The 26,673-nt window shown below is 43.4% G+C and overlaps 1 protein-coding gene across 2 annotated transcripts in view; it reads left to right on the top strand.

The window, feature by feature from the left end:
* GALNT16 (polypeptide N-acetylgalactosaminyltransferase 16) overlaps positions 1 to 26,673 on the top strand; it is a 238,210-nt gene that overhangs the window by 157,666 nt on the left and 53,871 nt on the right. For both annotated transcript variants that reach the window (XM_061611137.1, XM_061611138.1), the window contains one exon: positions 19,437 to 19,504. In XM_061611137.1, coding sequence (XP_061467121.1) covers positions 19,437 to 19,504 — 68 coding nt within the window. The remainder of the gene's footprint in view (positions 1 to 19,436; positions 19,505 to 26,673) is intronic.

Raw genomic sequence — 26,673 nt, forward strand, 5'->3', positions numbered from 1 at the left:
AGCTTTCTTTTTGGTTAGGACTGCTAAGCCAATCTGACTCTGAATCCTCCAGGTACTAGAATCCTACCTTTTAAGAGACGATTAATTATGAAGCAAGAAACAAGTATTGGGCTTGTATGTTCCACCCTCACCTCCTATTGTCGCTTCCCTTCATACACCAGCTTCATTGATTTGATCCTGGTTGGTTCAAACTACAGTTCCCTGTTACATCCAAAATGGAAAACTGTGGTTTAATTCCAGTTTAATAACCAGGATCTGAAATCAAGATCTGGCTTAGTTATCTAACATTAACCACAATTCTCCATTTTGAATTAAACAGAGAACTATACTTTAAGCAGCTAAGGGCTGAAATGCTGAAGTCACCGTGAAAGGAGACAAAGGAAGGAGCAAGTGAGGAACCTGCAGTCTTCATGATTTTTCCAGTTTTTATAAACTGGTTTGTTAAGCCAGGAATAGTGCATTTGAACTGGGGCAATATCATATGTGACTGCTGCAATAGACTAGTTATTTGAGCAGGTACATATTTGAGGAAAGGTGTGTACTGGAGCAGGGGCACAACCCAATTTCTGCCTGGTAGCGAACTGATTCAACATTAGAATTGGAAATTCCAGAAAGGATAGCATTTCTACCTGACAGCTCTTTCAGTATTTGGTAAATTCCAGAGAGTAGTTCAGGACAATTAATAGGGATTAAGCAGCAGATGGAAAGTTTATTTATTTATTTTTATTTATTATTTTATTTATATCCTGCCCTTCCTCCCAGCAGGACCCAGGGCAGCAAACAAAAGCACTAAAAACACTCTAAAACTTCATAAAAACAGACTTTAAAATACATGAAGACAAAACATCTTTAAAAACATTTTTTAAAAGGTTTCAAAACATCTTTTTTTAAAAAAAGTTTTCAAAACATCTTTTTTTAAAAAAAGTTTTCAAAACATCTTTTTTTTTAAAAAAAAGTTAAAAACATTTTTTTAAAAAAAGAAGAAAGTTTAAAAACATATTAAAAAGCAATTCCATCACATACACAGACTGGGATAAGGTCTCAACTTAAAATGCTTGTTGAAAGAGGAAGGTCTTCAATAGGCACCGAGAAGATAACAGGGATGGCACCTGTCTAATATTTAAGGGGAGGGAATTCCACAGGGTAGGTGCCGCCACACTAAAGGTCTGTTTCCTATGTTGTGTAGAACTGGCCTCCTGATAAGATGGTATATAGAATTATATAGGGGATAAGCCTGTATTTCAGGTATCCTGGTCACAAGCTGCCTAGGGCTTTGTACACCAAAACTAGAACTTTGAACTTGGCCCGGTAGCAAATGGGCAGCCAGTGCAATTCTTTCAGCAGTGGGGTGACATGTTGGCGAAACCCTGCCCCAGTGAGCAGTCTCGCCGTCGCATTTTGCACCAGCTGCAACTTCTAGACCAACCTCAAGGGCAGCCCTACATAGAGCACATTACAGTAATCCAGCCTGGAGGTTACCAGTGTGTGGACAACAGTGGTCAGGCTATTCCGGGCCAGAAATGGCCACAGCTGTGTTACCAGCCAAAGCTGGTAAAAGCCACTCCTAGCCACTGAGGACACCTGGATCTCCAGCGACAAAGATGGATCCAGGAGCACCCCAAGCCTACGGATCTCATCCTTCAGAGAGAGTACAATCCCATCTAAAGCAGGTAACTGACCAATTATCTGAACTCAGGAACCACCAACCCACAGCACCTCCATCTTACTGGGATTCAGACTCAGTTTATTGGTCCTCATCCATACCACCACCGAGTCCAGGCACCAGTCCAGGGCTTGCACGGCCTCTCCCGATTCTGATGTTACAGAGAAATAGAGCTGGGTATCGTCAGCGTACTGCTGACATCTTGCTCCAAATTTCCTGATGACTCCCAAGGGCTTCTTATAGATATTAAATACCATGGGGTACAAGATGGTACCCTGTGGCACCCCACAGCACAACTGCCAGGGGCCAGAAAGACAATCACCCAATTCTATTCTCTGAAAATGACCTTGGAGATAGGATCGGAACCACTGTAAAACAGTGCCTCCAATACCCATCTCACCAAGTCGGCCCAGAAGGACACCATGGTCAATCGTATCAAAAGCCGCTGCGAGATCAAGTAGGAGTACCAGAATTGTACTCCCCCATCCTTCTCCCGATAAAGGTCATCCATCAGAGCGACCAAGGCTGATTTAGTCCCATAACCAGGCCTCAACCCAGACTGGAATGGGTCAAGATAATCTGTTTCATCCAAGAGTACTTGTAGTTGCTGCACCACAACTCTCTCCATCACTTTCCCTAAGAAGGGGGTATTTGCGACCAGTCAGTAATTGTTGCAAACGAATGGGTCCAGGGTAGACTTTTTCAGGAGCGGTCAGCTCATCACCTCTTTCAGGGTGGCTGGAACCACTCCCTCCTGTAATGATGCATTGACCACACCTTGGATCCACTTGGTCAAACCCCCTCTGCAAGCTTTAATAAGCCATGAAGGGCAAGGGTTGCGACGACACGTTGCTGGCTGCATCATTGCAAGCATGTTGTCTACGTCATCAGGCCGTATCAACTGAAACCATTCCCAAGAAGTTGCAGCAGATGTTGCACTGGAGACCTCATTGGGGACTACAGTAGATGTGGATGGGGCATCAAGACTGCTACGGAGGTGAGTAACTTTACCCTCAAAGTGCTTTGCAAACAATTCACAGTGGGCCTCTGAAGGGTCTAAAACTTCATTTTCTGGAAACTGATGTCAACAGACTCCTGACAATACGGAAAAGCTTCACTAGATGGCTACTTGAGAATGCGATGGAGGCAGAGAAGTGGGCCTTCTTTGCTGCCTTCACTGCCACACAGGAGGCAGTTATGATGTTTTACTCATGCCTGATCAGCCTCACAGCACGTCCTTCACCACTTGTGCTCTAGCCGTTGTCCAGCCTGTTTCATTGCCCTTAGCTCGCTGGTGTACCAAGGTGCAAACCAGGCTCCACAATGCCGGAGAGGCTTTCAGGGACAACAGTGACAAGAGCCCAAAGCACCTCGCTGTTCTACAACATGACAAGGGCTTCAACAGGGTCACCTGCTCTATCTACTGGGAACTCTATCTACTGGGAACCCAGGGCATCCAGAAATCCAGTGGATTCCATTAATCTCCGGGGGCGGACCATCTTAATCTGTCCACCACCCCTGCTGGGAATGATCGGAGCCATAAGTCTAAACTTCATCAGGAAGTGGTCTGACCATGACAATGGGGTGGCATCCACCCCCAAAAACCAAGTCAAGGTGTGCTCTGCCCTATGTGTCGGACCAGTGACAACTTGAGACAGCCACATGGTCATCATGGAGGCCATGGAATCCCCAGCCAGAACACTAGAGGCAACCTTAGCATGAACATTAAAATCACCCAGGGCTATCATTCTGGGCTCCTCCAGTACCACAGCTGAGATGGCCTCTGCCAGCTCAGTCAGAGATGCTGCTGGGCAACAGGGTGGACGGTATACCAGCAGCAACCCTAGTTTTTTGTCTCCTTGGCCCAACACCAGGTACAGACCCTCACAGCCAGCTCCAAGACAGAGTGGTTTCCTGGTGACAGAGATGGAAGTTCTGTAGACCACAGCAACTCCTCCACCCTGTCGCTGCAGCCTGTGCTGGTATTGCACCGAGTATCCAGGTGGGCAAAGCTGGATCAGATCAATGCCTCCCAGCTCATCCACCCAGGTCTTGGTAATGCACACCAAATCAGCACCTTCATCCACGATCAAATCATGGATGAGTGTGGTCTTAATGTGTGATAAATCTGGTGATAAACAACAACACACAGAGGCCAGTGGGCACAGCAGATGAGCAATGAGGAACTCATCCACGGGAGGAGTGGCAGCAAGGAACAAGGCATAGATAGCCTTGTCCTCGTTCGTGGTGAAGGGGAGATGTATTTTGGTCTAATTGACAGATAAAGGAATCCACATAAGAAAAGCAAAGGAACATGGGAAGCTGCCTTATACCAGGTCAGACCCATTGGTCCATCTAGCTCAGTATTGTCTACACTGACTGGCAGTGGCTCTCCAGGACTTCACATGGGTCTCTCACAGTCCTACCTGAAAATGCCAGTGATTGAACTGGGGACTTTCTGCATGCATAGCATGTACTCTACTGAACCATGGCCCTTTGCCATGATGATGCAGATGATATACAGGCAAATGGCTAATAATTCAGAAGGCCTGGAGAATGATGGTTTTCATTTGTTGCCGAATGATGGTCAATGGCAGCACCAGCCACACTTCAAGGAGGAACAAGTTCTACAGTCTGGTGCCGTTGCTGATGTTTGAATGTTAGAGCGTGTGCAAATGACAATTATAATCATGAGTCACACTCTCATGTTCCTTTTCGTATTTGAATTCTCCCTTTTTAGTTTTTGTTTGAAGATTACTTTATTTGTATTGTTCAAAAAGTGTAATTTAAAAACTTCTAAGCTAGAAAACTGTTCTTGGGACACGGATTTTGTTAGAAAGCAACAGATAAGGTAGCAGAACCTGTTTCTCCCAGCCTTGGCCTGTATCAGGCCACATAGTCCTGGTTAAGGTTCATGTAGTGGTAAGCGGTGGTAACGCAGCCGAAGCTCTGCTCAAGGCCGGAGTTCGATTCCAACGGAAGGAGCAAGTCGAATCTCTGGTAAAAGGGGTCGAGGTCCACTCAGCCTTCCATCCATCCGTGGTGGGTAAAATGAGTACCCGGCATATGCTGGGGGTAAAGAAAGGCTGGGGAAGGAACTGGCAATCCCACCCCATATATACGGTCTGCCTAGTAAACGTCGCAAGACGTCACCCTAAGAGTCGGAAACGACTCGCACTACAAGTGTGGGGACACCTTCACCTTCACCTTCATGTGTGACAAAAACATGATGTGTGATTTTGGTGTGCAGTTCCATTTTTTAATGTACATATATATTTTTCATGTACTCTTGGCCTTGCTGCTTCTGGTTTTCTTTTCACAGCAAGTAAATATTTCCAGTGACCACTTCCCCCACACCTTTCTAGGTGAAAGAATGCAGTAAGAAGACTGTTTAGTTTTCTTTTGGGGTGTGTTTTTTTCCTTGAGAAAATGCCCTCTGCTTTCTTTGAGAAATCAAAAATTTGCTCAAAGTGTCCTTTAAGCAGTCTTCCAGGTCAGAGCAATGCTTTCTCTGTGGACATAGAGGTGGGGAGAGCGAGAAAGAGAGAGAGCCTATCTCAGCTGGAAAGCAGATGAGAGTACCTCTGGCAATGATGCATTATTCATTGGAACTATTTTGCCTCACTCCAGGTCTTAGGGTCTTGCAGAATACCACTTTGTGAATAAATAAGAGGCTCTTTCAAGTGTATCCTAGATGGGTTTCATGAATATAAGGATGCATTTGCACAGTGGTGAAAACAGAACACATCTTTTGCAAGGCAGTATAGCCTTGGGGTGGTTGCCCTTGGGGAGTATAAAATTTTGTTCTAAATAACAGGCACTTAGGCTGGCAGGGCAGACCACCGATTTTTATACACCCTCCACCAGCATTAAAACAACAAACAAATTAAATAGCTGACCATTTGCTTTAATGACATTCTCTTTTACTATCCCTCAAAATACAGGCAGCCTTTGAAGTGGGGGCACTGACAGCACACATAAGCTGAATAGCTACTCAGCTCCCAGCAAGGTTGGCTGAAATTTTTGGGGTTCAGCAGTGGAATTTTGATATGAATGTATTGAACCTTTCTAAAATGACAGATGCCAGCTCTCAAGTCTTCCTGGATGACTTTGTCCATTTCCCCAGGTCAGGAAGACTGGATATAATGACAAGTGGGGACCTATAAGGGAGCTGGAGACTCCCCCACTTCCCAGTTCTCATTTGGGTCCTAATCCATGCAGGTGTTTCCATGCACTTCCCCTTCTCCTGAGCAGCCTCACAGGCAGCTAGCCAGGCACTTCAGAACTCTGAAGTTCCTGCCTAGCTCATAATCTCTTCTGCTTCAGTGGCCCTGGGGGAGATTAGAGACAGTGAGGAAAAGGAACCCAGGCAGCTGGTGTGAGGACCTTCAGAGATGGGGCAGGAATGTCCAGGTCTGATGGCTCCTCAGAATCATTAGCAGCGTGGAGATCTGCTGGAGGGTCCAACTCCCTTTGCTTCTCATCTAAAGAGTCCTCAGATTTGAGGCCTGGACAGGGCTAAGCCCTGGCAATTTTTTGTTGTTTCATAACACACCTAAACATGTCTAGAAATTCCAACTAGAAATGGGCCCATATCTCTAATTCCAACTAGCAATGGACCAGAAATAAATGGTTAAACATCATCCCCATTCTGGAGATCCTTGGTTGTTAAGAGTGATACAAAGAAGGCATTCTATCAGTCACATCATGTTGAAATTTCCAGAGGTAAACCACAGCATTACAGACAGGTTCTAGAATTAAGACCCTGTGAATCCTGACTCCTGTTAAGTTTCAATTATCTAATATGGCTGAGATAATAATTATGAATCCAAGCCTTTCCTCATGATGTAAAGTGCAAATCGTGGCTATGCTATAGCTTATAAGGGGAGTCAAGGGTAACGTAGAGGACTATCAGGCAATCATCCATGAAGCCATATATCTTCCAGACTTTGCATTATCTAAACCAGAGAACTGGTTGGGGTTGACCTTGAGCAAAATGTTATGGTTAATGTTATGGATGAGGCAGAGAAGGTATGGGGTTACAATGGCAGCCATAAGGCTGGAGGGTGGTCACTAGAGAGGGAAAATCAAGGCTGGAAGATAGTTGATGTTTCACTGGTACCTGTCCCAAGTCAAAGTGCTGGTTTTAACCTTTAAAGCCCTTCAAGATTGAGACCTCTTCTGAAGGATCACCTCTTCCCAGCCCCTGATATAATCATATAACACCTGTCTCTGCTCCCACAATCTGATGGTCAGGGGGCACTCACAAGGGAAGAGGCCTTTTCTGTAGTGCCCCCCATTGTAGAATGCCCCATCAGAGAGAACCACCTGATGACTATTTCAGTGTCATTTTAATGTCAGATAAAGACATTTTTTGTATACCCAGTTGTTTTTAAAAAAAAATTAAACTCTGTATTATGCCATGGTTTTAGCATGGTTGCTTTAGGTGTGTGGAACTTATCCTTGGCTTTCTGTATTATTATTATTATTATTATTATTTTTAAAACTTATATACCGCCCGACTAGCAATAGCTCTCTGGGCGGTGAACATAAATACAATAAAATACAATATAGTACGAAAGCATCACAATCTAAAATCAAATTTCACAATCTAAAACTGCATAAGCTAAAATCAAATTACAAACATTACAATCATTAACAAAAAAGAATTAAAATGCCTCGGAAAAGTGAAAGGTTTTAACTTGGCGCCGAAAGGATGATAGTGTCGGTGCCAAGCGGACCTCCTCGGGGAGACTATTCCATAGTTCGGGGGCCACCACTGAGAAGGCCCTTGATCTTGTCACCACCCTCCGGGCCTCCCTATGAGTCGGGACCCGGAGGAGGGCCTTTGTAGCAGACCGTAGTGCACGAGCCGGTTCATAACGGGAGAGGCGTTCCGACAGATATCGAGGTCCTGCACCGTATAAGGCTTTATAGGTTAATACCAACACTTTGAATTGGCCCGGAAGCGTATTGGAAGCCAGTGCAAGCAGGCCAGAACAGGTGTTATATGGTCAGATCGCTTCGTTCTTGTTAGCAGTCTGGCCGCCGCATTTTGCACCAGCTGTAGCTTCCGAACCGTCTTCAGAGGTAGCCCTACGTAGAGCGCATTACAGTAATCCAAACGTGAGGTTACCAGAGCATGTACTACTGATGTAAGATCCTCCTTACTCAGGTAGGGACGTAGCTGGGCTACCAATCGAAGTTGGTAGAACGCATTCCGTGCCACCGAGGCTACATGAGCCTCAAGTGACAGGGAAGAGTCTAGAATGACTCCCAGACTACGAACCTGTTCCTTTAGGGGGAGTGTAACCCCATCCAGGACAGGATATGTATCCACCATCTGATTAGAGAAACCATCCACCAATAGCATCTCAGTCTTATCAGGATTGAGTCTCAGTTTGTTAGTTCTAATCCAGTCCATTGTCGCGTCCAGGCAACGGTTCAGCACATTGACCACCTCACCTGAAGGAGATGAAAAGGAGAAGTAGAGCTGCGTGTCATCAGCGTACTGGTGACAACGCACTCCAAAACTCCTGATGACCGCACCCAGCGGCTTCATATAGATGTTAAAAAGCATGGGAGACAAAACCGAACCCTGCGGGACCCCACATTGGAGTACCCACGTTGTCGAGCAATGTTCCCCAAGCACTATCTTCTGGAGACGGCCCGCCAAGTAGGAGCGGAACCACTGCCACGCAGTGCCTCCAACTCCCAACTCCGCAAGCCTCTCCAGAAGGATACCATGGTCGATGGTATCAAAAGCCGCTGATTGTTGTGGTGGTGTTTTAATCTCTAGATGTCTTCTTTGGAACGGTTATTTTGTTTTTATAGTAGTTTTATTTCCTGCTTTATTGACACTTGATTTATTGGAATTGTGATGTTTAATGTTTATTTTGTATGTCACCCAGAAAACTGTTGTTGAGTGACTGATAAATGGAGCAGTGACCACAGTGCTATTAAATTAAACATACATGTAACTGGCCAATTGCCAAGAAAATCCAACACGGTCACATTTGACTTCAAAAGAGGAAACTTCACAAAAATGAGGGGATTGGTAAAAAGAAAGCTGAAAAACAAAGTCCAGAGGGTCACATCACTCGAAAATGCTTGGAAGTTGTTTAAAAACACTATATTAGAAGCTCAACTGGAGTGCATACCGCAGATCAGAAAAGGTACCGCCAGGGCCAAGAAGATGCCAGCATGGTTAACGAGCAAAGTCAAGGAAGCTCTTAGAGGCAAAAAGTCTTCCTTCAGAAAATGGAAGTCTTGTCCGAATGAAGAAAATAAAAAAGAACACAAACTCTGGCAAAAGAAATGCAAGAAGACAATAAGGGATGCTAAAAAAGAATTTGAGGAGCACATTGCTAAGAACATAAAAACCAACAACAAAAAATTCTATCAATACATTCAAAGCAGGAGACCATCTAGGGAGACAATTGGACCCTTGGATGATAAGGGAGTCAAAGGTGTACTAAAGAACGATAAGGAGATTGCAGAGAAGCTAAATGAATTCTTTGCATCTGTCTTCACAGTGGAAGATATAGGGCAGATCCCTGAACCTGAACTAACATTTGCAGGAAGGGATTCTGAGGAACTGAGACAAATAGTGGTAACGAGAGAGGAAGTTCTAAGCTTAATGGACAATATAAAAACTGACAAATCACCGGGCCCGGATGGCATCCATCCGAGAGTTCTCAAAGAACTCAACTGTGAAATTGCTGATCTGCTAACTAAAATATGTAACTTGTCCCTTGGGTCCTCCTCCGTGCCTGAGGACTGGAAAGTGGCAAATGTAACGCCAATCTTCAAAAAGGGATCCAGAGGGGATCCCGGAAATTACAGGCCAGTTAGCTTAACTTCTGTCCCTGGAAAACTGGTAGAAAGTATTATTAAAGCTAGATTAACTAAGCACATAGAAGAACAAGCCTTGCTGAAGCAGAGCCAGCATGGCTTCTGCAAGGGAAAGTCCTGTCTCAGTAACCTATTAGAATTCTTTGAGAGTGTCAACAAGCATATAGATAGAGGTGATCCAGTGGACATAGTGTACTTAGACTTTCAAAAAGCTTTTGACAAGGTACCACACCAAAGACTTCTGAGGAAGCTTAGCAGTCATGGAATAAGAGGAGAGGTCCTCTTGTGGATAAGGAATTGGTTAAGAAGCAGAAAGCAGAGAGTAGGAATAAACGGACATTTCTCCCAATGGAGGGCTGTAGAAAGTGGAGTCCCTCAAGGATCGGTATTGGGACCTGTACTTTTCAACTTGTTCATTAATGACCTAGAATTAGGAGTGAGCAGTGAAGTGGCCAAGTTTGCTGACGACACTAAATTGTTCAGGGTTGTTAAAACAAAAAGGGATTGCGAAGAGCTCCAAAAAGACCTCTCCAAACTGAGTGAATGGGCAGAAAAATGGCAAATGCAATTCAACATAAACAAGTGTAAAATTATGCATATTGGAGCAAAAAATCTGAATTTCACATATACGCTCATGGGGTCTGAACTGGCGGTGACCGACCAGGAGAGAGACCTCGGGGTTGTAGTGGACAGCACGATGAAAATGTCGACCCAGTGTGCGGCAGCTGTGAAAAAGGCAGATTCCATGCTAGCGATAATTAGGAAAGGTATTGAAAATAAAACAGCTGATATCATAATGCCATTGTATAAATCTATGGTGCGGCCGCATTTGGAATACTGTGTACAGTTCTGGTCACCTCATCTCAAAAAGGATATTATAGAGTTGGAAAAGGTTCAGAAGAGGGCAACCAGAATGATCAAGGGGATGGAGTGACTCCCTTACGAGGAAAGGTTGCAGCATTTGGGGCTTTTTAGTTTAGAGAAAATGCGGGTCAGAGGAGACATGATAGAAGTGTATAAAATTATCCATGGCATTGAGAAAGTGGATAGAGAAAAGTTCTTCTCCCTCTCTCATAATACTAGAACTCGTGGACATTCAAAGAAGCTGAATGTTGGAAGATTCAGGACAGACAAAAGAAAGTACTTCTTTACTCAGCGCATAGTTAAACTATGGAATTTGCTCCCACAAGATGCAGTAATGGCCACCAGCTTGGACGGCTTTAAAAGAAGATTAGACAAATTCATGGAGGACAGGGCTATCAATGGCTACTAGCCATGATGGCTGTGCTCTGCCACCCTAGTCAGAGGCAGCATGCTTCTGAAAACCAGTTGCCGGAAGCCTCAGGAGGGGAGAGTGTTCTTGCACTCGGGTCCTGCTTGCGGGCTTTCCCCAGGCACCTGGTTGGCCACTGTGAGAACAGGATGCTGGACTAGATGGGCCACTGGCCTGATCCAGCAGGCTCTTCTTATGTTCTTATGTTCTTATGAGCAGATAAATAAATTATGGCATGTCTGCAATGCAGCTGGGGCCCAAAGCAAATACCCTGTTTATCCAGTAAGTAAGCGAGCTCTGAGAATGTGTCAACACTGCATAGGGACAGCCATCAAATCCTTATGAGAAGGTCCTGCAGGGCCCCAAGTGAGACACTAAAGCTTGCAGCCTCTTGTATACTTTTCCTGTGGAGTAGTGGACAGTCACTGTCCCATCATTCTTCCACAAAGCTCAGGGCTCTGTTTGCATCTTCCACCGGTATGGTTAGATGTGCCGTAATTATATCGGTAGTAGTTGCATATATTTCTACTTTGGGTAATGTGTGAAACAGATCAGTTAATCTTGAGGACAAATTCAAATATGCCTATTAAGATGGCATAGCCCAGACTACCTCAACCACAGGATGTTTTGGACTACAACTTGCCATGCAGTCCTTCACCGTTAAGAGTCCTTTCACCATTGTGAAATAATAAAGAACCAATAAGGCTTTTTTTGTTTCATCCTAATTGGCTTTCTGTTTGCTTTTGATGAATCTCTCCCAATAGATCCTGTAACATCCTCTCATAGCAAAAGGGGTTGTACCTTCTCAAGTTTCACATGAGAAACTTATTTCTGATGTGTTATATCATTGATGTGGGGGTAATTTGTTGACATGGGGGCAAATTCCCCCACACCACTACATTGTGCAGATTTAACTGAATCCATGGTACGTATCTGTGAGGCTGTTGTGCACCACGACAGTTTGTGCCTTTTTCATGAGACAGCAATAAGCAGAAAGTTCCCTTCTGCTCAGGTTCACTTGTTATTCTTGGTTTTCTGGTAGAAATAGAAACAACAACTCTGGCACAGTTTTCAAGATGCTTGAGGTAAGCCGAGTATCTCAATAAAATGGATCTGAATGCACTAGGCTGGACATGAATTATTACTGTAAGTATAATTGGTGCCGCATTCACCTACACAGCCAGTGCTCCTACCACAAAGTAATTACTGTAAAGTGCTGTGGGGTACCTGAAGTATGAAAAGGATTGCTCTGTTCCAAATATTGGCTTCTTGCAAGTCTGCACAGGACTGCAGCAAAATCAGGCAAACAAGAGATGATGATGTAAAAATTGTGCTGCCTGCTTATTTTGTGGTGGCTGGTCACCCTCTTCTGATGCAGAACTGCCGTCTTTCCAAAAGTGCAGCAGGTGGACTAGGCCTTCCATGACAATTAGGGGCTGATTTGATTTTGATTAATTAGCCTTTCGAGTAACACCTGTTGAAAATTACATGTAATTAAATTGTTATAGATGATTACAGAGTTGTTTTCCTAAACAGAAGTTTAATATCACTTTGGGGAATGGCAGTGATGAGGAAGTCCGATTGACGAGGAACATTAAGGCCAAAAATCTATAAAAACGGCTAATGAGTTTCTATGCCTGACTTGTGGCTTGATGTCCCGTGGGGCTCCTGTTTCAAAGATGATGAGACCCAGCCAGTCTATTTGAAATCTGGGGGCAATTGGCAAGCCTGAAAATAAACAGCCAGACAGAACTGGTTTTGTATTGTGGCTAAGACTGCAGAGTTCTTGGTTTGAATTTCAGTTCTGCTGCAAACGCAGTAAGTGGCTTTAGGAATAGAAAATTGTACTTTGCCTCACAACACGGGGTGTGTGTGTTAATAATTATGACCTATTTTAAACTGTCCTTTTAAGGGATTGAGCCATTAAAAGTGCTATATAATTTAAATGGTAATTGTTATTGTTTATTCCAGGGCCTCCTCTAGGGGAAGGGAGGTATGTGTAACCAGCCAGGTCACTGAAAGTAGCTGATGAAGAGGAGGGCTTCACTGCACAATCGGGGAGGCTAGTAGGCAGTGCTAGCTGAGGGAGAAGGCAAGGAGCACAGAGGGAGATAAGAAAGTGAAAGGAGGAGGACATCTATCTGTGTATCTCTTCCTCTCTTATCCTTTGCTCCATTTCTCTCCTTTTTCCTCCTCTAAGAGAAATCAGCAGTTAACACATACACACCAGTAATGCACTGCAACATTTTGTTACATGGCTCCCTTTGTTATTCACTATTTGATTGCTATTTTACTTTAATGACTCTCCCCATTTCCACTGTTGGCTTTTTTAAGGGGGGAGTAACTGACCTCTCCTTTGTAGCTATCTTAGACGTTTGAGGCCTTCCAGGTTGGGATGATCACATCTATATTTTCTTCTATAGAACTTAGCATGCTAATTAGCCACCCTGGGCTCCTGCGGGATATAAAAAATAATAAAATAAATAAATAATGCTCCATACCTCTTGAGGAGAAGGGGTATTTAGAGTTTTGATTAGTGATGGATATTAGAACTTGCAAAGTGGTGCAACATTAAAGGAGGTGTCAGGCCTAGTCTCAGCTAGGATAAAGGAAGCAAAGAGAAGCAACAGGTAGGCCTGGCTGGGCATGGAAACTAGAGGGAGAGACCCTAGCACCCAGGTGGTGGGTGGGTGAAGCCTTATCCCCATTAAAAATCTGACGGGTGATGCAGCATGTGGAGCAAGCTGTTTGAGGCAATGCAAGCAGCAGGGAATGGGGGACTGTATGGGGACAGTGCACTGCAGACATAATGGGAGACAGCAAGTAGCAAAGACTTAATGGGGGATACAGACCACCTATGACTGCAGTATAGGAGATCCAGAAGTAAATAAGGACCTGACTCATTGGATTGGAGAAGTTTAAGATGATCAGTCACATGACATTGTCATGTACTGTAGAACGAACGGTGGCTGGTATCCATTGGGACTGGTAGGCAAAAGAGGCCAATGATAGGTGAAGCCAGGGCAACGACAGGCAGAGCCAACCCATTCTAGTGTTGTCCCCATCCTCATCCCTGTTGAGTTCTATAAAGGCAACAAGGAGACAAAGGAGGAGGGAGCTGACAGCTAGTGTTGCCCCCCCCCGGGCAGGTTGCAAGTAAGAAGACGGGCAAGTGGGAGCTGGCTGAGGACAGTCTGAGGTTGGCAGGGCAGTCCTGCATTTGCCTTGATAGACCAGCCTCCACTGCTATAGAAACAGGAAGCCTTTCACACTAACCCGATGAGCCGCAGTCGGGGGCAGGCAGGGAGAATATGATTCTGGAACCTTGAGTGGAAAATGTTTTGAAAGACTGGCTATTAATTGCCTTTTATCTCTAGGTGCGTATAAACAATACAGTCATTGATTTATGCAAATGTTGACACACATCAAGGAAGAAACAAGTACCAAGGACTGTCCACCATTGAACATCTAGTATGATCTAAGTTTAACAAATAGTGAACACAGTCTACAGTTCAGACAAAAAGGATTACAGTTTAAATAGTTATGCTAACATATAACACATGTTATATATGACTGAGTACTTGTTTTTGAGAAACTGGCTTTATTCCAAAAATAAAAGCTCATTGCAGATTGATTCTGTATTACCCTGCAGTGTGTCCATATGAAACGGATGGAAACAGTCCCAGCAATGGGGGGGGTAATCCACACCTGCCCATGATGTGGATGGGCATACACCAAGATCACAGTCACGACTTCCTTCTTCATTCACCTGGGGCACATGAAGGGAGGAAAAGACATGGATATCCTAATCAAGGGGAAGGTTTTCAAATGCTTATCAAGTAACCACACCCAGCCTTGTGGATGGCAGTATCTAGAATCTAGATTGAAAGCAGTATGTTCAGGAGGAGCATAAATAATTCTGGATTGAGAAAAACTTTATTTTTGTACTACAGACGGGTTAGTGTGTATGCAGCCATTGATAACCCATTTGGCTTTTGAAATTCTGGATTTCTGTTTGAAGGGCACAAATATGGTGAGGAAAGATCTGAGGTTATCATGGGCCCCATGGAGACCCCTTGGAAGGATTGGGGAAATGAGTGGGTTACAGACATTTGGAAAGGGGCTGGGGTAGATCTGGGGGAAAGGCTTCCAGAAACCTCAGGCTGCTTCATGCCCAGAAAGTGTGTTTCTGCTAAGGAAAGCCCACAAACTCCCCCTTATAGACGACTAACAGGGAGTTTTTTCAGAGAGTTGAAAGCAAAAGTAAGTTTATCAGAGCTAGTGATAACACTTAGGCCAAGACTGCTGGCTGGAAAAGATATGCTGTTAATTAGGCAGTTTCCCTTCTGCTCCTAGAAGGGGCTAGATTAAACCTGTATAATGCAGGATCTACCTCTCCCTGGTATATAAGCTCAGCAATGCTTGTGATTCTTTGTTGCAACAAGATCTTTACCACCTCCACAATGTCTAGTTGTATCCTGGGATAACCCCAGTGTGTTCCTGTATCTTGATTTATGCCTAAAATGTGATGCTGTGCTCCTGTACTGATTTCTTGAACAAAGCTTCATACAGAAAAATCCAGTCCTCAAATTCTGAGTCTACTTTTTTGGTTGGGAGCCAGGACAGAGGTTTGGAGGCAGGGGCTCCTCTTATTTTTTGCAGAAAAAACCCAAAGTGAAATAACTCACAATTTTTGAATTACACACCTGATTTTATGCTGAGAAAGTGTTCACATGTCAGTGATTGTCTTAAGCTGTTCTCTCAGGAAGGATCTAGCCTTGTGACAGCATTGCAAACATGTTAGCAGGAATAACATCTGCTATTGGGTACAAAGGGCTGATGATGGAGCATGTTTTTACATATTTAGGGGAAACATCTCCAACTGGTCCAGGCAAAATTTGTTTTACTCTTATTAAACATTAATGTTTTTGTGCCTTTTAGAGCTCTATACTGGCAAGGCATGGAAGAAGAAGTGTGATGTACAGGACCAGGAGCAGCCTATCTTCAGAAACATTTAAAAGTGGTCTCTTGAACAACTTTCCCCCACCATCTTTTGTCTTCTGCCGGGGATGGTTGTTTGGTTGACAACTTTTGCCCCACAGGAAACAGCTCTCTCTCATGAACTGCTTGCTCATTTGACACCCCCTTTGCTGTGCACAAGATGGCTGTCATTCAAAGTATGTCTGGACCAGCGCCTTACTCCAAGATATGTCTTGGAACAGCTGGTGCAGTCAGCAGCACGCCATCCTAGTTGGTGTCTCAGGGAAATCAGTTCCTCATAATAATATTTAGCATGTTAATGACAAGAGTGTTCATAGAGCAATCCTTACATTATTTCAGCATTTCTTACAACACCCCTGTAAAGTAGGTAGTGATGTGGGCCAGAATTTTTTCTAGTGCTTTATTTTTCACAGAGAATTTTCTGTTTCATAAGTTAATTAATAACAATGAATGAATGAAAATTGTAAATACAATATTAGGCAACCTTGGCAGTTTCCAATTTTTAGCTTTCTTTAATAAAACCAAGTAAAATAAACATGCTAAATTAGACCACTCTCTGTGGTACAGAAAATATTCCAATGCAAATTATCCTAATTTTCTAGAAAAAAAATCCAATGCAAAATTTCCCAGAAAACCGACATTACTGCCCAAGACAAGTGACCCGCTCCATAAGCCACATAACCAGCAACAACCCCTTCACTACCAATCCCCAGGCATTCTTCTGCGGGCAAGGTTGGGGAACCTCTTCTCCATGTATCGAATGGGCTGTCCAGGCCTCTCTATCTAGCCCTCAGGACTCTCCCCAGTCCATGCACCCCTCAGTACCCTTCTCTGTGCCTTCCTCAAATGCTTTTGTATGGCTTCAATGTATCCTTGAACAGCAATAATGCTTGTTGCTTGTCTGGATGGAGAAGTGTATATGAATCTTTGGCTTTTGCATGGCTAGAATGTAGCCTTTTGTACAAAGGTAAGAGTCTCTGCCTACCTTAGCTTTCACCCTGTCCATCACTGGAAGGTTGTCCAGAAGGGAATGTGGCCCTCAGGCTCAGAAACATTTCCACTCCCCTGTTCTAGAGCGTTAGACTTTTTAAATTGCCTTATGCAAATTACCCTAATTTTTACATGAAAATGTTTTGGAAAACCCACATTACTGTTCTTGTTGTTGTTATGTCAGTATCATTTATCTCCACCTTGTAGATGGGGGAAAGGAGCAGAAGCTGAGAGAATAAAGTCTTCTGTAAGGGTAGAGGCACACCCACTGTTCTGCCAGTTCCAGTGTATCTCCACCTCTCTTTTCTGAAAATGGGGGCACACTACACTAGTCAAACCCTACCTCTTTTTACTGTAAAACCTGGTGGGATCAGCTTGAGTGGTTTTTTAAAAAATTGCTTCAAAGAGATTTCGCAAGTGATTGGCAGATCAGCTTGTTCCTCATTCAGGTGTGGCCAATGGAAATGCTTTGCTGTAGGCAACTAGTGTGTTCACAGCTTCAGTCATTCCTATGCCAGTCTTTTTGTGTAGAACTATATGCACCCAGGATCTTACCAGGGAATGACACAGCAAAGTCGAGAAACTGTTCTTGTCCCAAAAAAACACTGACGTGGACACATTTTTGATAAGATGGGATTACAGACACCAATGTATAGACAAGTGTGATGAACGGTCCCTCCAGACTGGTGTGTTTTTTTGTTTTGCTTTTGTGGGTATATTCTGCAACATGTCACTGGGGCAATAATACTGCATTAGTGGTGGATTTATATTGGGCCATTCACACATCAGTCCATTTTATTAGTTCTGTGATGCTTCCCCAGTATTACCAAATTATTGACACCTGGAGGGGCACTTCAGTGCTATAGCACAACAAAGGTGGTACAAAAAAAAAACCTTCCCAGATAACTTGTGGTATGAAAACTTACAGGAAATTTAGCAGGACACTGTGGGACAAGCGCATATTGCAAATGAAGCTGAATGACCACCCCAAAACTTTTCCAGGCACAAATTTATTTATTTATAAAAATATTTGTATACTGCTATTTTGTTAAAAACATCAAAGCAGTTTACAACACATTAACAACAACAACCATAGAATAAAAAACATTAAAAATACAATAAAAACAAAGGTCAACTGTTGTGAAAAAAGCATCTTCTTAATCACCTGCATAAGCCTGGCAGAACAGAAAGGTTTTCAGCAGGTGCTTAAAAGTTAAAACAAATGGCATTAAAAGCATTATCACGTATAACCACTCCAATAACATAAGCACAAATCATGAGGAATGCTCAGTAAAAAGGGTATATAGAGGGGTCCCTGACAAACAACAATTTGAATTATGAAATAGAATACAGTTGATGAATTCATGTTTATATCGGGTTATAGTAGCTCAGGTAGCCTTGGTGGCACGGAATGCATTCTACCAACTTCGGTTGGTGGCCCAGCTATGTCCCTATCTGAGCAGGGAGGACCTTACATCAGTTGTACATGCTCTGGTAACCTCGCGATTGGATTACTGCAATGCGCTCTACGTAGGGCTGCCTTTGAAGACAGTTTGGAAGCTACAGCTCGTGCAAAACGCGGCGGCCAGATTAATAACGAGGGCCAAGCGGTCTGAACACATAACACCTGTCCTGGCTCGCTTGCACTGGCTACCAATACGCTTCCGGGACAGATTCAAAGTGTTGGTCTTAACCTATAAAGCCTTATATGGTGCGGGACCACAATATCTGTTGGAATGCCTCTCCTGATATGAACCTGCCCGTACACTGCGTTCTACATCGAAGGCCCTCCTCCGAGTTCCGACTCATAGCGAAGCTCGGAGGGTGTCAACAAGAACTAGGGCCTTCTCGGTGGTGGCCCCCGAACTGTGGAATAGTCTCCCCAATGAGGTGCGCTTGGCGCCGACATTGCTATCTTTTCGGTGCCAAGTTAAAACCTTCCTCTTTTCCAAGGCATTTTAATCTAATTTTAATTTAGTTCTTAAGTTTGCTGTAATTGATTCTGATTTATTATTTTTATTTATGTTTTTGTTGTATTATATTATGGAATTTTATTGTTATATATTTGTATTCTTGTTGTACACCGCCCAGAGAGCTATGCTAGTGGGGCGGTATAAAAATTTAACAAATAAATAAAATGAAATAAATAAAATAAATAAAATTATAGTGACATCCATTAGTAGGGAGGGCTTCATTTTCCAGAAATCTGCAAAGTGAAGAGTGTTCCTAAATCTCTTCCCTCCCCCACCTTCCCTTTTCAAGCAAAATTTTCATAGAGGTTGGGATATGCAGTTACAGATTTCTGGACTGGACAAGCACTTTTGCAACCCAGGCTGTTTCATATGGAATATTCATAAAACCTTTTCAAACACCAGGTTTTGAAGTATACATCTAAAATTATCTTGACTGTGCACCTAAAACTGCAAATTAACAAACGGGTTTTTGAAAACTCATATATGATAAGCAATATGTTCATCACAGAGTCAGGATGTCATTTGTTGCTGTGTAATGTCATGGAACAGCCCTCAGAAAAATGCAGCTCAGTAACAGCCTCTTGCAGGTGAGATAGGGATCATTGCTGGATGAGGACCATTAAAGAGGGTATATTTTATTTAAAATATCAAAAAAGCAAAACATTATTGTTATTTATTTCAGTGTTCTGAATCGCACTCCTGCCAACCTGATTCAGGAAATAATTTTAGTGGATGACTTCAGCTCTGATCGTAAGTGTTACTTTTCTTTGCTGCTCTGATTATCTAATTTCCTTTTTATTCATTTCATGTTGTGTAAATTGCCCCTCCTTCACCCAAGATATTTTTTCACTTTGTAATCTGATGAAAAGAGGGAGAATAAGGGAAGGAGCATTAATTTCCATCCAAGGAAAAGAAATTAGCCAATTTTTATTTAGTTATGGTATCTTTCTGTCAATTCTTAGTGTGGCAATCCTGTTCAGGACGCCAGAATGCTCTGTTTGATTTAATTAACCACCATTTTGTGGGCTATTATTGTAAGTATAGCAAGTGCAGGACACTGCTAGGAGCCCCAATTATGTAGGTTCAAAGGGGAGGAGATAATGTGCTCTACTGTATTTTTAGCAGACTTAGGGTAGCGACACATTTACTATTCTGCCGCTTCGTCTCTTCCTCTCTTTTCTGAAAAGGGGACAAATGATGCTAATCAAACCCCACCCCTTTTTACTGGAAAACCTGGTGGGATCAGCTTGAGTATGTTTATCAAAAATTTGCTTCAAAGAGATTTCGCAACTGATCAGCAGATCAACCCTTTCCCCCCCCAGGGTGGCCAGTGGAAAAGCTTTAGTGTGCTCACAACCAAAGATAGTTATCCACAAGTTCTTGCTGAGGTTTCCATAGAGCAACTATTCCAGAACAATAAATGCCTAAATTCTGCTGCAAGAGGCACTGTTCGTCCTTCCTTCAGAAAAATGGCACAAGAGAATAGCATTTATTCCAGTTTTGCAGGTAGACTCTTTAGTGACTTTTCCCAGTTAATAAAACAAGTGGCTAAGACATTTAAATTCCTCTTTGAAAGCCAGAAGTGAGGAGTGGGAGGGGGGATTTTCACTGAGGTCATAGTGCATGGGGAAGGAAAGTTTAATCCTTCCCCCCACACACACACACACACAATCACGATGAAACTCACCCAGTTGCTCTTAGCCCTGCGAGGAACGCTCCTATTTGGCAACAATGGAAGCTTTCCTACTTGGTCTAATTGCAGCAGTGTGGGGGGGAGGGTTTTCACTGGGACTACGGCAGGAAGGAAAAGGTTAAACCTTCCCTTATGCTGCAGTCCCAACAGAAACCAGGACTCCATGCACCTGTTTGTTTGCTTTTTTAGGATAGATGTGGCTGCCAGTGATGTGTTTAGCGTTATATTTAGTTTGGCCCTGGGCAGTTGAATAATGGGGCATGGGGAATAATCGGGGAAGGGCCGGGGCTCAGTGATAGAGCATCTGTCTTGCATGCAGAAGGGCCCACGTTCACTCCCCAGCCTCTCCAGGTAGGGCTGGGAGGGATTCCTTGTCTGAAACCCTGGCGAGCTGCTGCTAGTCAGTGTGGACAATATTAAAGTAGATGGACCAATGGTCTGCCTTGGTACAAGGCAGCTTTTTATGTTCCAATGGCTTCTAATGGGCCTGCCGTGGCAAGGACAGAGCAGCCCACAAGAGTTAAGCCTGGGTGCCTGGCCTTCACTCTAGGCTTGGAATTTCACGTCTCCTGCACCATAAGAAAGAGTATCTGGTAGTGATACTAGGCCCAATCTGAACTATACATTTAAAGCAGTGTCATATGGCTTCCCCCAAAGAATCCTGGGAACTGTCATTTATTAAGGGTACTGAAAGTTTTTTAGGAGACTGCTGTTCCCCCATAGTGCTACATTTCCCAGAGTTCAGAGGGATTGACTGTTAAAATACTGGAAGGGGAATAGGGCTCTCCTAACAACTGTCCCAAAATCTTCTTGAGACTGACTAGTAGCCCCATCTGCACTATACATTTAAAGCACTATTATACCACTTTAAACAGTAATGGCTTCCCCCAAAGAATCCTGGGAACTGTAGTTTGCTAAGGGTGCTAAGAGTCACAGAATCAAAGGCTGGCCCATGGTCTTCTCATGGTTGTTCTGCTCTGTGGAATGAGTCATTTCCCTATTCACAAGCACAGTCATTAGCTGTGAATGACCATGGGTGCAGAAGTAGAAGTAGTAGTGGTGGTGGTAGTGGTGGTAGTAGTAGTAGTATTGTTTGTTTCTATGTCACCTTTTGGCCACAAAGGAGTGGAATGCATAGAACTGCTGATATCTCCACACCCAGTTCCTGCTTGGCCAGAGGCATGGCCCGTCTCCATTTCAGAGGAGAACTGATGCAAGGAGGGGACGCCAAGGAGGAAGCCCAAGATGCTCAGCCAGCTTTCCACACACAGCTGGGTCTGACTATCAGAGACATTACAGCAGAACTGGGATCTAGGACCATGGACTCTTGGGATATCCCTTTGTTGACTCCTTAGTGTTGGAGTGTTACCTCCTTCCTTTCAGAAGCCAAAGAGATAATGTCATATCCCTCACTTTTTTTGGCGTGTCAGAAGATGTCATATAGCACCGTGTCAAATATCCTGACCCTGAAATTCACCTGTTGCACATGCTGCATTTTGATAGTCTTGGATTATATCTTGTTTTCAACTATAACCATTTATAAAGCATCTTACCTAAATAGATACAGAATAATTTTCCAAATCTTCAAGTATTATTTTTGTTTATTGTTTATTAACAGTGTTTCCAAATCATTTTTCAACATACACTCTCCAAGGATTGCTATTCGGCCGAGGAAGGGAGCATCTCAAATGGGCATTGTTAGCATAACTGGAATGAACTTTTTATAATAATAATAATAATAATAATAATAATAATAATAATAATTTATTACAGTCATAGACCAGCATAACAGTATACATCAAACAATTAAAAGGCAGCACAGAGCAGTTAAAAACTCGTTAAAAACAATTCTAAATCTTAAAATTGGCTATAAAGTTGTCAAAGTTCTTCTGCAAAGCATAACGGCAGCATAGAAACTAGCTACCTTTGCTGATATCTGAGGAATTTGATCCAATAAGAGGAATTTATTTTTTTATTTTTTTATTAAATTTATATACCGCCCCACAGCTGAAGCTGCCTGGGCGGTTCACAACAGACAATATCAAAATACAATAAAACACATATTTAAAACAATTCAAACAACATTAAAAATGGGCTTCCTTAAAAAAATTTAAATTTAAAACGTTTATAACACATATTAAACACATATTAAAACACTTATTAAAATGCCTGGGAGAAGTCCCATAACCAGGCCTGAACCCAGACTGGGATGGGTCAAGAATTTGACATAGAAGGCCTCGTTTCTGCCAGGAATGTTTTGTAGCATTGGGATAATTAACACAGATCGGAGGTCGCGATAGAATGAACAGTATAATAGAACATGACCCACCGATTCTACTGCCCCATCGCCACATGGACAGACCCTCTCATCATAAGGAATTTTTTTGAACTAGACTGAAATTTTGCTATGTTCCTGAATTTCATAAAATGGATTCATGGGTTTCTTTTGGACATGGATTTCATTGCCCACCACATGTCCAGCAGTATCTCAGTAGCCTTTAATTTCTGACACTGTATCTCAGGGCCTATCCACAAAATCTGTGTTTTCCATATTCTGTTGGTGGCCTCGAGATCCATACATGTCTTGTTTGTGGTTAGATTATTGTGAAAACCCAATTATCAAGCATCCATACATGTGGGCTTTTTTTTTTGATCTAAATTGCTTTAGCATTTGCCACTCAGGTCCATAATAGTCATTTGCTTTTTGCGCAGAAATGTATATCTTTTTTTTTTAATTCCCATGCATGCACAGGTTTATGGAAGTGCTATTGGATGGAAAAGAGACAAGGGGCTTGGCATATGATGGAGGAAAGCCCATGGACTGCCTATTACAGGAAAGTTCATGGCATTGCGTCCGAGCGCAAATATATTAATGCAATTGGTTATCGGTTTAGGAAAGCATGTCAGTTTTTCATTGGTATTTCTAATGCGGATTTGTAACGCAAAAATCCATACTAGCTTGCAACATCATATGGACGATGGTGAATTAATGAGGACACAAAGTGATAACACTGCAGATTATACAGTTGTGTGGACGGGCCCTTATTGATACAGCTCCTGACAAATTGCCTACACATAAGCAATATTTTTGGCAGTGAGGAGCTGTAGAAATGGAAGAGCTTCAGGATAGAGGTGCCAAAAAAATACTTTGACTGGTAGCCTTTGTGCGTCTTGCCAGGATATTGAGGCTGTGAAAAGATGATAACCAAAAAAATAGCACAGAATATAACTGTTGCTGGTGTTGGGGTGTAAGAGAGTATCAAGGGAAAAGAAGTTTTGACTTATATTTGTTGCTCCAGAGACCATGCTGTAATGATTTTCCCATGGTCAACTGTGGCCCAAATAATATATCACAGCTACAGTATCCGTGCTATATTAAATACTCCAAAATGAGTTGAACCAAAGGACAATTAAAGACCCATGCTGTCAAGAGAACATAAGAAGAGCCCTGCTGGATCAGACTAAAGGCCCATCTAGTCCAGCATCCTGTTCTTACAGTGGCCAACCAGATGCCAGTGGGCAGCCAGGTTGGGCCCTGGCTAAGGGCCCCTCCTTAGGCTGGAGGGTGGAAGTCTCGCTCCACAATCCACACCAGCATAGTTTGTGCAACACAGCGACCCAATGCTGCCACAAATCGTAGAGCAGGAGCTCCCAGGCAACACACACACGCAATACAGGCGGTGTGGTCTTAAATAAGCCCACCCACCCCAGCTGTCTCGTGTGTCAGTGCACATATCTGCCATCACCCAAGATGGCGGGGGGGCATCCCTAAGGCGTTGACACCCCCGTTGCCATCTTGGGTGATGGCAGGTATGTGCAGGGCGTGCACACTGATGTGGAAGTTAGGTGGAGCGGGCAAGCATACTTAAGCCCTGTGCCGCCTGCATCGGGAAGGATGTTGTGGAGTATGGCTTTGCAGGGCAAGAGCAGGCTGGTGCCAGCCCTGTCTGTGGGAAGCCCAGAAGCAGGACATGAGTGCAACAGCACTCTCCCTGTCATGACCCCCGGACCCTCAAGGTACTGGGTTCATGCATCAGACTCAGACCCCCACCCTTAGGGAAATGAGACTGGAACCAAAAAGCTATTACTTCACCCTTGCCAAGGCTGTGTATGCTCACAACAACCCTGCAAGGTAGAAGGTAGGCTGCCACCACCCCTGGATACTGGTCCACTCGGAGCCAGGGGATCTATGAGCCCAGAAGATATATAAAACCAAGGTCCTAAAAGGCAAGAGTCACAGTTACACTCCTTGCCAGGCACCTCTGGTTTAACACTTAAAATCCAAGCCTTTAACTTCTTAACCCTCTTTGGTAGTTAGTGACTGAGATTGGTCAAGGTACTGAATCCAGAACCACCCCTTCTCTCAATTGAACACACCAGGTTAAATAGAAGTAGCTTTATTAAGATATATAAGTGCACATAACATATAGCAGCAAGTAATCCTTTAAGACCATTCACCCAACAGGGGTTTAGGTTCTTACAAGAGAATTCATACACACAACAAGAAAATAACAAACTAACTCACCTAACTACTTACACACGAGGTAGTTGGTTGCGTGGCACCTCTCCTAAGAGAGATGGATGTTCAACATAAAGCAATGGAACCAGACATAGGTTGCCTTCCCATAAACAACCCCTGGAACCATAAGGCAGAAAGGTTTGGAACTCTGGTGCCAGTCAGCATAGGCAGAGAACAGAGAACAAAGGCTATGGGTCTCTAGCCCTATACTTAAGGGAAAAAGATCCTAACGGTCCAAGATTAATTGACCAATCAGGAATTGGCTGATGTAACTTTCTTCTCGATGTTTCTCACATTTTCGCGCCTTCAGGCCCCCCTCCCAACTGTGTTTTCCAACTGTACAGGCCAAGGATGACCTTGGGTACCAGGCACTTGCTAATCAGCAAAGATAAACAGGTGCAGCTTGTTAAGGCTTCTCTAACCATCTTCAGCTGGGAAGTGAAACTCAGATTTACAAATTGGCAAAGGCTTGTCTTTTCCAACTGTAACCGTCTCCCAGAGTCCCTTACGGGAGCCAAAGTATTGCTATTAGATTTTTTAATAATTCATGACCATTACAGGTTCATGACACTCCCCACTTGTGCTTCCCAGCAACTGGTATTCAGCGGCAGACTGCACTCACCCCTGGAGGCAGTACACGGCCATCATGACTAGCAGCCATCAATAGCCTTATCCTTCATGCATGTGTCTAATCCTCTTTTAAAGCCATCCAAGAGTAGTTGTCATAGACTACAGCATTCTTTATTTTAAGTGGGATATAGACTGTCACCTTAGACCTCTGCATTACAGCAAAAGTACATATGCTGCTGAATTTATCTTTGCAGGTAAAGAGTTGAGCTGAGTGTCTTGCCCAAGCCCACAAGACTAAAACAATGCTTAAGATGCTTTGAGATTTGAGAGAAAGCCTTCCAGGAACAAGCTTAACATTCTGTCCATTAGTTTTCATTAGATCTTCATGATAATAATCTGTTTGATGTAATATCAAAAAGCCGCTCTGGGCTTTTTTGGGAGGAAGGATGGGATAGAAATTTAATAAATAAATAAAATAAAATAACATCCAGGGGAGAAAACTTGGTAAGAATGATGCAGATTAAACTCCTCAGTGACCTATTACCAAATAGCTCCTTTTTCAGCTCTTTGTTCTACATTTCTCTGCATTCACTCCCTTTCTTTCTCTTAGTATCCCCCCTGTACATATAGCATGAGCCTCTTTCACTTTTTTCTGAACCCAATGGGCGGAGCTACATGTTAGAGAACAAATGCAGCGCTCCTAACTCTTCATCTTGTAATGCTGATGCAGGGACCAGAGTGGCATTTGCATGGGATAGTCAGGGTGTGGGAAGGGGAGTTGCACTCTTCTTCCACCTGCTGATTCTCTTCACAACCTTTCTTCCCCCCTTGTTTTTCTCTCCAGTCAGGCTTATTCCCAGCCTCAGAGTAGGCTGAGCTAGAAAGGAAATGTTTGCGTGTGTGTGTGCACAAGCGCATAGATGTGGCGATGAATCAATCCGCTATTTCTCCTCCCCACGTTAGCATTAAATGATAAATATGTGTTTGTGATTGTGAAATACATGTTTTCTGATGTAGCATTTTGTTACACATAAGAACATAAGAAGAGCCTACTGGCTCAGGCCAATGGTCCATCTAGTCCAGCATCCTGTTCTCACAGTGGCCAACCAGAGTCACCCTAAGGCAGGGGTCACCATC

Source organism: Rhineura floridana, chromosome 2 (assembly GCF_030035675.1).
Source record: "Rhineura floridana isolate rRhiFlo1 chromosome 2, rRhiFlo1.hap2, whole genome shotgun sequence".
Lineage (NCBI taxonomy): Eukaryota > Metazoa > Chordata > Lepidosauria > Squamata > Rhineuridae > Rhineura > Rhineura floridana.